Source organism: Bombina bombina, chromosome 3 (genome assembly GCF_027579735.1).
Source record: "Bombina bombina isolate aBomBom1 chromosome 3, aBomBom1.pri, whole genome shotgun sequence".
Classification (NCBI taxonomy): Eukaryota; Metazoa; Chordata; class Amphibia; order Anura; family Bombinatoridae; genus Bombina; species Bombina bombina.
In genome coordinates this window covers 985,939,734-985,955,084 of record NC_069501.1, presented here as the reverse complement: position 1 = coordinate 985,955,084, position 15,351 = coordinate 985,939,734, and the positions used below count along the sequence as shown (strand labels likewise).

The following is a 15,351-nucleotide window of genomic DNA, read 5'->3' as shown; positions in this document are numbered from 1 at the left end:
TTCCTCCGCAGGCGGAGGCCTAGAGGCAGCTGATTCCGACCCAGAAAGAGTCTTCTCTGAAGAATCAGAGGTGTCTTCAATAGGGGATAATCTAGTATCAGATAAATCCAATAAATTAGTAGATGACCCCTGGGAAGGATAGCAGTATTTAACCTTTCGCTTGCGCTTAGCAGGGGGCGAGGTAAAGCACTAAAGGCTGCAGACACTGCCGTTTGCAACTGCTCAAGTCTGGCGGTAACAGGGCCCCTCCCAAAGGAGGATTAGTAGTGCAATGGGGAGCTGCATGTGTAATAGATTATTATCGCAGGGAACGCACCTCGCAGGACAGAGACCCCTCAGAGGTGGGCAGCTCAGTGGTACTAAACATCTTGTTCTTTTTAGATGTCGCTACTCTATCAAGGCATGTTGAACATAATTTAGCAGACGGGTATACCATAGCCTCCTCACAGTAAAAACAGGTATTGGATTTAGTTAAAGAGGGAGTACCCTCTAAAGCATGCACTTGAACGATAGACTATAGAAAAATTAAAAAGGCACCTTTATACTACTTCCAATGACCAGGGGCACTCACCACCTCCTATGACCCAGGCCCCACAGAGAAACTGATTTGTCTCCTGTAAACCACACGGTCAGGAAAAAAAGAAGTTAATGAGGCCACACCTGGTCACATTGAGTACCATTCAGGACCGCCCCTGCTGCAGGAAGAAAGCACACCAAACTGACAGGCTGCACAATTATCCAAAACGAAAGTAAACCTGAACGTTAACACATCTGCCAGAGCCTCATCTCACACATGTCGCAGCATAAAACATAATAAAGCAAATCATGTATAAATCCCCCCTGTTCGATAATCGCCTTCCGGAGATATTAACCCTTGATTTCATACAGATAAAGGAGTCACACTGTGACCCTGTCTTCTAACGTTAAAGTGAATGTAAACTCACCCTTTCTGCTAATCGCCATATTATTTATCTCTCAAAATCATTGGTACTTTAATTCATCGTTTATTTGGTTCGAGATTGTAAATGCAGAAAAAACATAATTTATGCTTACCTGATAAATTTATTTCTCTTGTGGTGTATCCAGTCCACGGATCATCCATTACTTGTGGGATATTCTCCTTCCCAACAGGAAGTTGCAAGAGGATCACCCACAGCAGAGCTGCTATATAGCTCCTCCCCTAACTGCCATATCCAGTCATTCGACTGAAACTAGCTGAGAAAGGAGAAACCATAGGGTGCAGTGGTGACTGTAGTTTAAAATTTAGACCTGCCTTAAAAGGACAGGGCGGGCCATGGACTGGATACACCACAAGAGAAATAAATTTATCAGGTAAGCATAAATTATGTTTTCTCTTGTTAGGTGTATCCAGTCCACGGATCATCCATTACTTGTGGGATACCAATACCAAAGCTAAAGTACACGGATGAAGGGAGGGACAAGGCAGGTACTTAAAACAGAAGGGACCACTGCCTGGAGAACCTTTCTCCCAAAAATAGCCTCCGAAGAAGCAAAAGTATCAAATTTGTAAAATTTTGAAAAGGTATGAAGCGAAGACCAAGTCGCCGCTTTGCAAATCTGTTCAACAAAAGCCTCATTTTTAAAGGCCCAGGTGGAAGCCACAGCTCTCGTAGAATGAGCTGTAATCCTTTCAGGGGGCTGCTGTCCAGCAGTCTCATAGGCTAAGCGTATTACGCTTCGAAGCCAAAAAGAAAGAGGTTGCCGAAGCCTTTTGACCTCTCCTCTGTCCAGAGTAAACAACAAACAGGGAAGATGTTTGACGAAAATCTTTAGTCGCTTGTAAGTAAAACTTTAAAGCACGGACTACGTCCAAATTATGTAATAGACGTTCCTTCTTTGAAGGATTAGGACACAATGATGGAACAACAATCTCTTGATTGATATTCTTGTTGGAAACTACCTTAGGTAAAAACCCAGGTTTTGTACGCAGAACTACTTTATCTGTATGGAAAATCAGATAAGGAGAATCACATTGTAAAGCTGATAACTCAGAGACTCTACAAGCCGAGGAAATAGCCATCAAAAACAGAACTTTCCAAGATAAAAGTTTGATATCAATGGAATGAAGGGGTTCAAACGGAACTCCTTGAAGAACCTTAAGAACCAAGTTTAAGCTCCATGGAGGAGCAACAGGTTTAAACACAGGCTTAATTCTAACCAAAGCCTGACAAAATGCCTGGACGTCTGGAACCTCTGCCAGACGCTTGTGCAAAAGGATAGACAGAGCAGAAATCTGTCCCTTTAAAGAACTAGCTGATAATCCTTTATCCAAACCCTCTTGGAGAAAGGACAATATCCTAGGAATCCTAACCTTACTCCATGAGTAATTCTTGGATTCACACTAATGAAGATATTTGCGTCATATCTTATGGTAGATTTTCCTGGTTACAGGCTTTCGTGCCTGTATTAAGGTATCGGCGACTCGGAGAAGCCACGCCTTGATAAAATCAAGCGTTCAATCTCCAGGCAGTCAGTCTCAGAGAAATTAGATTTTGATGATTGAAAGGACCTTGTAGTAGAAGGTCTTGTCTCAGAGGCAGAGGCCAAGGTGGAAAGGATGACATGTCCACCAGGTCTGCATACCAGGTCCTGCGTGGCCACGCAGGTGCGATCAATTTCACCGATGCTCTCTCCAGTTTGATTTTGGTAATCAGTCGAGGGAGCAGAGGAAATGGTGGAAACACATAAGCCAGGTTGAAGAACCACGGTGCTGCTAGAGCATCTATCAGCGTCGCTTCTGGGTCCCTGGACCTGGATCCGTAACAAGGAAGCTTGGCGTTCTGGCGAGACGCCATGAGATCCAATTCTGGTGTGCCCCAACGATGAACCAATTGAGCAAACACCTCCGGATGGAGTTCCCACTCCCCCGGCTGAAAAGTCTGACGACTTAGAAAACCCGCCTCCCAGTTCTCTACACCTGGGATATGGATCACTGATAGATGGCAAGAGTGAGTCTCTGCCCAGCGAATTACCTTGGAGACTTCTGACATCGCTAGGGAGCTCCTGGTCCCCCCTTGATGGTTGATGTAAGCCACAGTCGTGATGTTGTCCGACTGAAATCTGATGAACCTCAGGGTTGCTAACTGAGGCCAAGCTAGAAGAGCATTGAATATTGCTCTTAACTCCAGAATATTTATTGGGAGGAGTTTCTCCTCCTGAGTCCACGATCCCTGAGCCTTCAGGGAATTCCAGACTGCACCCCAACCTAGAAGGCTGGCATCTGTTGTTACAATTGTCCAATCTGGCCTGCGAAAGGTCATACCTTTGGACAGATGGACCCGAGATAGCCACCAGAGAAGAGAATCTCTGGTCTCTTGATCCAGATTTAGCAGAGGGGACAAATCTGTGTAATCCCCATTCCACTGACTGAGCATGCATAATTGCAGCGGTCTGAGATGTAGGCGCGCAAATGGCACTATGTCCATCGCCGCTACCATTAAGCCGATCACTTCCATGCACTGAGCCACCGAAGGGCACGGAATGTAGTGAAGAACACGGCAGGAATTTAGAAGCTTTGATAACCTGGACTCCGTCAGGTAAATTTTCATTTCTACAGAATCTATCAGAGTTCCTAGGAAGGAAACCCTTGTGAGGGGTGATAGAGAACTCTTTCCCTCGTTCACTTTCCACCCATGCAACCTCAGAAATGCCAAAACTATGTCCGTATGAGATTTGGCAATTTGGAAGTTTGCCGCCTGTATCAGGATGTCGTCTAGATAAGGGGCCACTGCTATGCCCCATGGTCTTAGGACCGCCAGAAGAGACCCCAGAACCTTTGTAAAAATTCTTGGGGCTGTAGCTAACCCGAAGGAAGAGCCACAAACTGGTAATGCCTGTCTAGAAAGGCAAACCTTAGGAACCGATGATGATCTTTGTGAATCGGTATGTGAAGGTAAGCATCCTTCAAATCCACTGTGGTCATGTACTGACCCTCCTGGATCATAGGTAGGATTGTCCGAATAGTTTCCATTTTGAACGATGGAACTCTGAGGAATTTGTTTAAGATCTTTAGATCCAAAATTGGTCTGAAGGTTCCCTCTTTTTTGGGAACCACAAACAGATTTGAATAAAATCCCTGTCCTTGTTCCATCTGTGGAACTGGATGGATCACTCCCATTATTAGGAGGTCTTGCACACAGCATAAGAATGTCTCATTCTTTATCTGGTTTACAGATAATCTCGAAAGGTGAAATCTCCCTTGTGGGGGGGAAGCTTTGAAGTCCAGAAGATATCCCTGAGATATGATCTCCAACGCCCAGGGATCCTGAACATCTCTTGCCCACGCCTGGGCGAAGAGAGAAAGTCTGCCCCCTACTAGATCCGTTGCCGGATAGGGGGCCGTTCCTTCATGCTGTCTTAGAGGCAGCAGCAGGCTTTCTGGCCTGCTTGTCTTTGCTCCAGGCCTGGTTAGATTTCCAGGCCGGCTTGGATTGCGCAAAAGTTCCCTCTTGTTTTGTAGCAGAGGAAGTTGATGCTGCACCTGCCTTGAAGTTTCGAAAGGCACGAAAATTAGATTGTTTGGCCCTTGATTTGGCCCTGTCCTGAGGAAGGGTATGACCATTACCTCCAGTAATGTCAGCAATAATTTCCTTCAAACCAGGCCCTAATAGGGTCTGCCCCTTGAAGGGAATGTTAAGTAATTTAGGCTTTGAAGTCACGTCAGCTGACCAAGATTTAAGCCATAGCGCCCTACGCACCTGGATGGCGAATCCAGAATTCCTAGCCGTTAGTTTAGTCAAATGAAAAATGGCATCAGAAACAAAAGAATTAGCTAGCTTAAGTGTTCTAAGCTTGTCAAGTATTTCAGTCAATGGAGTAGCTGTCTGAAAGGCCTCTTCCAGAGACTCAAACCAGAACGCCGCAGCAGCAGTGACAGGAGCAATGCATGCAAGGGGCTGCAGGATAAAACCTTGTTGAATAAACATTTTCTTAAGGTAATTTTTTATCCATTGGATCTGAAAATGCACAACTGTCCTCGACAGGGATAGTGGTACGCTTTGCTAAAGTAGAAACTGCTCCCTCCACCTTAAGGACCGTCTGCCATAAGTCCCATGTGGTGGCGTCTATTGGAAACATTTTTCTAAAAATAGGAGGGGGGGAAAACGGCACACCGGGTCTGTCCCACTCCTTAGTAATAATTTCTGTAAACCTTTTAGGTATTGGAAAAACGTCAGTACACACTGGCACCGCGTAGTATTTATCCAGTCTACACAATTTCTCTGGCACTGCAATTGTGTCACAGTCATTCAGAGCAGCTAAAACCTCTCCAAGCAACACCCGGAGGTTCTCAAGCTTAACTTTAAAAGTAGACATATCTGAATCAGGTTTCCCCGAGTCAGAGACGTCACCCACAGACTGAAGCTCTTCCTCAGCTTCTGCAGATTGTGACGCAGTATCAGACATGGGCCTTAAAACATCTGCGCGCTCTGTATTACGTCTAACCCCAGAGCTATCGCGCTTTCCTCTGAATTCAGGCAGTCTGGCTAATACCGCTGACAGGGTATTATCCATGATTGCCGCCATGTCCTGCAAAGTAATCGATATGGGCGTCTGATGTACTTGGCGCCATTTTAGCGTGAGTCCCTTGAGCGGGAGTCAAAGGGTCCTACACGTGGGGAGAGTTAGTCGGCATAACTTCCCCCTTGTCAGAATCCTCTGGTGATAATTCTTTTAAAGATAACAGCTGTTCTTTACTGTTTAAAGTGAAATCAATACATTTAGTACACATTCTCCTATGGGGTTCCACCATGGCTTTTAAACATAATGAACAAGGAGTTTCCTCTATGTCAGACATGTTTATACAGACTAGCAATGAGACTAGCAAGCTTGGTAAACACTTTAAATCAAGTTAACAAGCAATATAAAAAAAACGTTACTGTGCCTTTAAGAGAAACAAATTTTGCCAAAATTTGAAATAACAGTGAAAAAAGGCAGTTAAACTAACGAAATTTTTACAGTGTATGTAACAAGTTAGCAGAGCATTGCACCAACTTGCAAATGGATGATTAACCCCTTAATACAAAAAACAGATTAACAAAACGAAAAATATGTTTTTTAAACAGTCATAACAACTGCCACAGCTCCTACTTTTGAAGCCTTTTGAGCCCTTCAGAGATGTCCTATAGCATGCAGGGGACTGCTGAGGGAAGCTGAATGTCACAGTTTTTAATTTTAACTGCACCAACTGTAACTTTTATACTATAACAGTGGAAAGCCTCAGGAAACTGTTTCTAGGCAAAAATAAAGCCAGCCATGTGGAAAAAACTAGGCCCCAATAAGTTTTATCACCAAAGCATATATAAAAACAATTAAACATGCCAGCAAACGTTTTATATTGCACATTAATCAGAGTATATACCTCTGATAGCAAGCCTGATACTAGTCGCTATTAAATCACTGTATTTAGGCTTTAACTTACATTAATCCGGTATCAGCAGCATTTTCTAGCAAATTCCATCCCTAGAAAAACTCAACTGCACATACCTTATTGCAGGATACCCTGCACGCCATTCTCCCTCTGAAGTTACCTCACTCCTCAGACATATGTGAGAACGGCAGTGGATCTTAGTTACTTCTGCTAAGATCATAGAAAAACGCAGGCAGATTCTTCTTCTAAATTCTGCCTGAGATAAAAACAGTACACTCCGGTAGCATTTAAAAACAATAAACTTTTGATTGAAAAAAAAAAATAACTATATTTTACCACTTTCCTCTAACTACCTCCAGCTCTGTTGAGAGCTTGCAAGAGAATGACTGGATATGGCAGTTAGGGGAGGAGCTATATAGCAGCTCTGCTGTGGGTGATCCTCTTGCAACTTCCTGTTGGGAAGGAGAATATCCCACAAGTAATGGATGATCAGTGGACTGGATACACCTAACAAGAGAAATACCTAAATTTCTTATATTCTAGTCCACGATTCCTCCGCCTGCCATTTTGTTCCTCAAAGCTCGATTGATTGACGAGAGAGATCGCCAATCCGTTGTAAACCCCCCCCCCCAGAAATAATTGACATTCACTTTAACATATGAGAGAAAATGAAACGATCTTACCGGAATCATCGATGTGGAACAGACACACAGCCTGTTAAGTTTGACAGTCTTGTAGCATCGCACCTGACATGGACTGGAGTGAAAGAAGCAGGCAGTGAAACTCGTCAACACTGATTGCTTAGAATACGAGTCTGGATGGTTTTGCAGAAAGACTCTCCCTGCATCTGCAGACCCTAACCTTCGTGAATGCTCTCACTGAGAGGCTGACAAGACTACTTAAAACTCCAGTCCCATTCTGAAGAGTACTACCCCCCATAAGAGACTACTCCGAATCTTCAGACACTTCTCTGCCATCCTCCTGTGACGAAAGGCAAAGAATGTCTGGGGGATAAGGGGAGTGGGGGAGGTATTTAAGCCATTGGCTGGGGTGTCTCCTCCTGGTGGCCAGGTTCTGTATTCCCACAAGTAAATACAGTGGACTCTCCTCATATTAAGATGGAAATGAATAATTACTGCTATTTTCACCTAATTGTAATAACACCAGTGTACACCCCAGGACTTTTTTTTTGGGTGCACCACCCGGCTAAAATTTAAGTCAGTATTCAGGCAAAATTTGCTAATATTAACATTTTTAACTCTTTATTTCACAAATCATCATTAAATAAATTTTAAATTATGCTATTAATATGTGCTTTAGATAGAGGAAAATGTTATAATATCACAAAGTATTACACTGCCTCCACTTAGCTACTTCATAATATCCCCCGGCTGGCAAAACTTTCTGTGGAGGACACTGCACACAATTCAAATTTAAACCACGAGCAGCCACAAACTTGTATTTATGTATGTGTTTGCTTACTAAAAACCCAGACATAACGGAAAAGTATTTACCAATACGTTAATTTATCTCTGTAATACAGAGTCTTAAAGAAAAGACTGTACCTCCAAGTTGCCATTGATGACAGCATGGTGAAGAGCAGTACGCCCCGTCCGATCTGCTATGTTGACATTTTTAACCAACGGAATAAGCGTCTCTGCACATTTGTTTGCTCTGTTAGCAGCAGCAACATGTAGTGGGGTTTGCCAGTTCTTGTCCCGAGCATTGACGTCTGCCGAGTGCTTCACAAGAAGAGAGACTGCCCTCTGCATAAAAGAGTGTTCAATTAATAGTAAAAGGGCATTTTTTCACAATAGGGGGTGCTGGGTCTACATCCAGGCTGCATATCAAAATGGATAAACCACAAAAGTCATGTATTACAGATATCAGCAATGTATATTTTTTTTTATCTGGACTCAATTGAACTCCATTTCTACTTAGGCCAGGATCAATATTTCAACACGTATACAAGGATTGCAAACCTTCCAAAGTTTCTTATTAACTGCATGTACTTAAAGGGACAGTATACACCAATTGTCATAACTGCATGTAATAGACACTACTATAAAGAATAATATGCACAGATACTACTAGCTCTGTTAAAAAAATATTTACACAAACAGGAGCAAGCTGGGAGTCGGTGGTATACGTCTGTATTCTCCTAAAACTTTAGGGGCTTGGTTAGGAGTCTCAAAATCAGAGCAATGTTATTTAAAAATAAGCAAATCTATACATTTAATAATAAATAAAAAAAAGCTGTATGGGCTATATAAATGGATCATCTACATCTACAAAACATTTATGTGAAGAAAAATTTAGTGTATAATGTCCCTTTAAAGGGACAGCAAACACCATGAGGTTGTAATATAAAATGTTCAGTTATCCGTAATAAAAAAAACTTTGCTACATACTTTATTTATTTTGTCTACCTTTTATGTGATTAAAGGCCCATATTAGTTAAAAAAAAATTTTTGACAAGCTCTAATCCGTTAGAGCATGTAATTTTATGACTATCGGCCTTGCTCTACTGACTCAGAAGTGATTAGAGCTGCTGATTGGATTGCAGGGATTAAACACACAGTAGAGTAGGGTCGAAAGTTGTAAAATTACATGCTCTAGCAGATTAGAGCATGTAATATTTCAACTATTATGACCCTTTAAGCTCTGAAAACTGTAAATGTTCTCTAAGAGGTAGGTTGACCATATTGTCGTTTTTAAAAGGGTCAGATATGAAAAAACTTAAATTATGCTTACCAGATAATTTTCTTTTCTTCTGACGGGGAGAGTCCACAGCTGCATTCATTACTTTTGGGAAATACAGAACCTGGCCACCAGGAGGAGGCAAAGACACACCAGCCAAAGGCTTAAATACACCTCCCCACCTCCCCCAGTCATTCTGCCAAGGGAACAAGGAACAGTAGGAGAAATATTAGGGTGAAAAAAATGTGCCAGAAGAACAAAAAAATTAAGGCCGCCCCATGAAAAAAAACACGGGTGGGGAGCTGTGGTCTCTCCCCGTCAGAAGAAAAGAAAATTATCTGGTAAGCATAATTTAAGTTTTCTTCTTAAACGGGGAGAGTCCACAGCTGCATTCATTAGTTTTGGGAAATCAATACCTAAGCTTAGAGGACACTGAATGCAAACAGAAGAAAAGAAAAAGGCGGCCCATTCTTTAGTCACCACAGCCTGACACAACCCGGACTCCCGATAAAAAACTATTTCAACAGAAACAGGAGACAAAAATATGGAAAGAGGACAAGGTAACTGCCCATCAATTAGAACCATAACAATCCCAGTTAGAGATCACTCTAAATGGAGGACTCCACTGAGCACAAACGCCTCTGAGGAGACAAAAAGCCCGCTCACTAGAAACACACAAACAAAAAACCTCTTCATGAAAAATGGTAAGGGAAACAGACAGACAGACTCCCACACCACCTTCTCCCCAACTGAAAGAAGGGAAGAATCCGATATGGTCTGAAAGAACCTCCAGAAAACAATTCCTAAAGATTCAAGGACAAAACAGAGAAAGAAGCCTCTAGCATAACTCGAAAAGAAGCGTTTAGCAGGCTGCAAGAGGACAAGGTCCCGATTAAAAAAAACAAAAACTACCGACGGAGGAGAGCAAAAGAAAGGAAAAATTCAAGATCACCTCCTACATGGATCCAAAAGGAACCAAAGGAAAGCCTTAACCTGAACCAACTTCCTAGAAGGCATAAAAGGTAGAACAAGCCTACCTTACCAAAGACAGCTAAATAGCACAGAGAAACTGAACACCCTTAGGTCATAAAAAACACTGGGAGCAGAACAGAAACGGAATAGTGACATCCGTTTATGCCACAAACGAAAGCCGCAGGTTTCCTTCGGAAGGCAGTCCGACTAAACGTCAAAACGTGGTAATTAGCCAACTGAATAGCTAGCAAATGTGCACCAGGACATCCCTGGAAAGGACAAGAGGAAAAACTCAGAAAGCAGGATGGACCCACCCCTTTCCTACTAGAAGACGGGGCAAGGAAGGACAACCCCTGACCAATAAGGAAGAACCAACTACAAGGCTTCCCAACCTAAGTAAGGGTCCTGCGGGAGACAAGATACGTGGTCGATGCCCAAACAGAGCAGTCAGAATACCTGACCCCTACTCCAATCTAACAGTCCTAACACAGAAGCGACTGTCAATGTCCTAAGGACCAGAGAGATTAAAAAATCCCAGAGATCACTAATGAATCTCCAACCACTAGTTCTTAAGGAAAAGAAACCAAAAGAAGGCACCGACACTCAGAGACTAACTCAGGATACCCATCCTTGTCACCCCTCAGAAACTCGAAGGCAGGGTACACGGCAACAAGAGAAACCTCGACCCACTGAACTCCTAGAGACAGATGAAGGAAAAACTACCTCAGGAGGAGCCAACTGGGTAGGCACAGTGGACCGGATCCTTCAAAATAGAAGGAAAACTAAGAAATCCATATTCTAGTAAAGAAAATTCCAGGAAAAACTTCCATCTCTCCAGAAGAGAGAATGGAACCGCTCAGTAGAATAAGGAGAGGTCCCCAGGCCTGGGAAACCAAACCTGCTACCGGACACCTGACATATCCAAGACTATTAAAATCTGGGAACAGAACAACCAAATGCCAAGTCAAAGACAAGGGCTAGGTTAAAAATCCTGACACCCAAAACCAGGAGCTGGATCAAAAGGCCAAATCCTTGCGGAACAACCACAAGATACTCCCTCTGGAATGAAAATTGCATCAGAATCGATGCAATCACTGCCAAACCCCCATAGGGTCTTGAACTCTGATCTCTCAAGATGTATCCCAGTGACTGGTTACTGAGCCCCAAAGGGCTTCTAAGATAATACCTACAAAGTCCGAAGACAAAAGAAGGAGCCAAAAGAGAACAGAACTCCAACCTTGGAAATTAATCCCTGATTGAGAAATATGACAGTCTCTAAAGATCCAAACTGGATCATCCCCGGAAAAACAATAGCACAAGGAATTAACAAATGAACAATCATCCCAAGAAACTCCTAGTAGGCGACGACAAGAGAGACTGCATAACAATCCCCCAGTATAAGGATCAAAAGGAGGATACTGCAGGAAAAACCCGGTCCCGAAGAACCGGGTCTCCTCAGAGGACTGGAAGTCCTACCCCAAAAGACAAGGGGAAGCGAAAAGGGGCAGCAAACCTCAAAAAGAGGAGAAAAGCACTGGCAAAGGAGATCGTACAATAGGATAATTCGATCCACAAAGAAGTACCAATAGAGGGGAACAATCACCCCCTCACCAGGTACTGAAAACCTCCAAGTAGTCATCTGATCCCCCTCAGAAGAGAGGACTCCAGCTCCTGTCCAAAGGACCTCAGGAACTACAAATACACTGCCAAAGCTAGATTCGTAAACCCAGCTAGCCATGCAAGCTATGCAGGGACAATACACTTAGGATAGAGTACGAACCAACGTCGGACGGCCCATCAAGCTGAAACAAAGTAGGACATCTAGGAAAGAAGGACCTCCTATAACTTGTAAACACAAGAAAACAACCTCTTAACAAGAAGTAAACCTAGTACCCAAACAGGACCAGCCTGTTGACAAGGCTACAACATGTCTGATATAAACCTCAAAGAACAGAGTGAACTAGTACCCAACCAGAACCAGCCTGCAGACCAAGGTACAAAGAACTGTCCAAGGGCTTAACTGAAAGTTCCATCCCTAGCAGGGCTAGACTAAACAGACAGACAGACAAATAAGCTCTAAGGCTTAAACATAGTCTTAACTTTTTTTTTTTTTTTTTTTTTTTACTTCTGCCGGAAGCAACAACCATCGCAACCATAAAATCGCTAGTATCCAAATCCCAGAGAAGAAAATAATTTCCAAAAGGAAGATTATAACAGTCTCGAGCTCCGGAAATAAAAGAAGCATATCCTAACCGGATCAAAATAAAAAGTAGGCAGCACCCGCAGGCAAAACGCCAAAGGAATAGAACGGCTAACAGGGCCAGCCTGTCAGACCCCTGATTCCTCAAGAGCTCCGAACTGGGATTAGATACACAAACAAAAGAATCAGGAGTAGTATTCACATCCCTCCCCTCATCTAGCGCTGTTCGCCATCAGAATCGGAAGACTGAGGATCCGGAGGCAAATGAAGACTAAAATCCTCCCAAGCCTCTAGTACCTGCCGCAGCAATACACGCAGGCATGACAGACTAACTCGAAAGGCAAAACTCATCTCCGACGGGGCATCTGAAGGCCCCGATCCAGCCAGCTGTCCCCCGAAGCATCAGAGGGAACCGCTCCCCCAGAGGAAGGACCCGTCAAAACAAAAGGACACGGATAAGCTCTCAGCTGGCGGCCCTCAAGAAGCTGTAAATGCGCCAGTGCCGGAGAAGGGGTAACGGAATTTGGGACAACTGCTTGCGTAGGAACAGAAAATTCCAGGGAACGCGCCTCACGGGACACAGAATCCTCAGAGGCAGACGGCTCCAATAGCTCCCCGGAGGGAGAAAAGAGCACTCTATTACGGCATACGGAACATAAATGATTGGCCTCCATACAATCTAAGCAGGAGACAGAATCTGAGTCAGAAAAATCCTCCTCTGAAAAATCAGAATCCTCCATAACTTGACCAGACAAATTGGACAACAATAACTGGCACCTCACCCCCTCCCCCCACAATGGCTGGGACACTCACCCCCTCCTATGACCCAGACAAGCAGAGAAACAGGCCCTCTCCACCACCACTCAAGAAGCTGTAAATGCGCCAGCGCCAACTTCTGGTGGAAAGTAACGTCCTTCCGGAGAAGGGGTAACAGAATTTGGGACAACTGCTTGCGTAGGAACAGAAAATTCCAGGGAACGCACCTCACGGGACACAGAATCCTCAGAGGCGGACAGCTCAGCGGTCTCCAATCGCTCCTCGGAGGGAGAAAAGAGCACTCTATTACGGCATACGTAACATAAATGATTGGGCTGGATTACCCGGGCCTCCATACAATCTAAGCAGGAGACAGAATCTGAGTCAGAAAAATCCTCCTCTGAAAAATCAGAATCCTCCATAACTTGACCAGACAAATTGGACAAAAAAAAACTGGCACCCCCCCCCACCCCAAATGGCTGGGGCACTCACCACCTCCTATGATCCAGACAAGCAGAGAAACAGGCCCTCTCCACCACCACTCAGTCACGATACCGAAATGGAGAATGAAAACAAGACCACGCCCCCGGTCACAAGGAGCAACATGTAGGCCAAAGAAAAGCACGCCAGTCCACAGGAACTGCGTAGCTCGACATGTAGGCCAAAGAAAAGCACACCAGTAAACAAGAACTGTGTAGCTTTAAAAAAAAAAAAAAAAATGTATGTTCCGTAATAGCCATGAGCCTCAACATTTCTACACATAAGCAGACAGAATCACATAAACATTATTATTGAAGTCCCCCACTGCTCAATAACCCCCCTCAGGAGATATTAACCCTCGATTCCATAAAGACAAAAGAGTCCCACTGAGACCCTGTCTTCTATCATCCATAATGAAAGTAAAATAAAACGATCTTACCGGAATCTATGCCGTGGAACAGTAACACAGTCCTTCAAGTTTGACAGATAGTGTCGCTTCTGACATGGACTTGAGCGAAGAAAGCAGGCAGCGAAACTCGTCAACGCTGATTGCTTATGGAGCTGTTAATATGAGTCGGGATGGTTTCGCAGAAAGACTCTTCCTGCATCTCCAGACTCCAACTCTCATCCATGCTCTCACTGAGAGGCTGATAGGACTACTTAAAACTCCAGTCCCATTTCAAAGCGTACTACCCTCCATAAGAGAATACTCTGTAAACTTCTGACACTTCTCTGCCAACCTCCTGTGACGAAAGGCAAAGAATGACTGGGGGATGAGGGAAGTGGGGGGAGGTATTTAAGCTTTTGGCTGGGGTGTCTTTGCCTCCTCCTGGTGGCTAGGTTCTGTATTTCCCAAAAGTAATGAATGCAGCTGTGGACTCTCCCCGTTTAAGAAGAAAATACATATGTCAGGGCTGTTTAAAGAAATGTTTTGTATAAGAACCATAACATATGTATTTTTCATATGTGTCCCTTTTTAAAGCGGCAATATGGTCATCCTACTCAGAGGTGAAGTGAGCCCTGCTGTATTCTCAAGACAAATCATTCTAAATATCTTTCCTTAACTGGCTTTAACTACAAAACAGGTGCCTTTATAAGAACTTAATAACCATGACTAGTCTTCTTGTATCTAGACTCAAGCCAAGATTGACTCCTCCAAGTAAGGCAAGTGATGGCTGAAGTTTGGGTATTACAAACAATTGCAGTAAACAAGAAGCTATTTTGTTTTAAAAATGTTTACACTTGACTGATGTTATTCTATAGCAAGACAAAAGAAATGTTTTGTAATTACAAGGAGCTTGCTGTCCCTTTAAGCTGCGCTATAGTGTAATATTGTACAGAACACACAAATTATCAATAATGGTAGATGCTGAAGTTTACTCATTCCTGTAACCTCTGAGAGGAGATAATATATTATGTATAAACAAGCAACTGTGTGCTGCTGGGAAAAAAGAAATGGCTGGGGAGATGAGGTGTACAACAGTGTTTTTAACTCCAGTCCTCATTTACCCCTAACAGGCCAGATTTTCATCATATCTTAACTAGTGTACAGATGAACTAATGAGCTGAAGGGTGAGGGTAACCACGATTGTTGATCAGCTTATTATTTCACCTGTGCTCTAGTTCAGTTATTAAAATCTGGCCTGTTAGTGGGGCTGGAGTCGAGAAACACTGGTGTAGGACATACAAACACATTGGGGTAGGTTACAAGTGAAAAGCATTCAATAGCACAAGGTAGGGGTGGGAGATATGGGGTGGGGGGGGGGGGGGGAATCGTGATTTTTTTTATTTATTTATTTTTAAATGCGATTTTCACATCAGCACCCCCTGTAACCCCCATAAGCCCCCCACTGTA

At 43.5% G+C, this 15,351-nt stretch overlaps 1 protein-coding gene across 1 annotated transcript in view; it reads right to left on the bottom strand.

Moving 5' to 3' along the window:
* Positions 1–15,351, bottom strand: part of ANKRD52 (ankyrin repeat domain 52) — a 374,590-nt gene that overhangs the window by 270,931 nt on the left and 88,308 nt on the right. Inside the window, exon 5 of the mRNA XM_053705506.1 lies at positions 7,954–8,154. Coding sequence (XP_053561481.1) covers positions 7,954–8,154 — 201 coding nt within the window. The remainder of the gene's footprint in view (positions 1–7,953; positions 8,155–15,351) is intronic.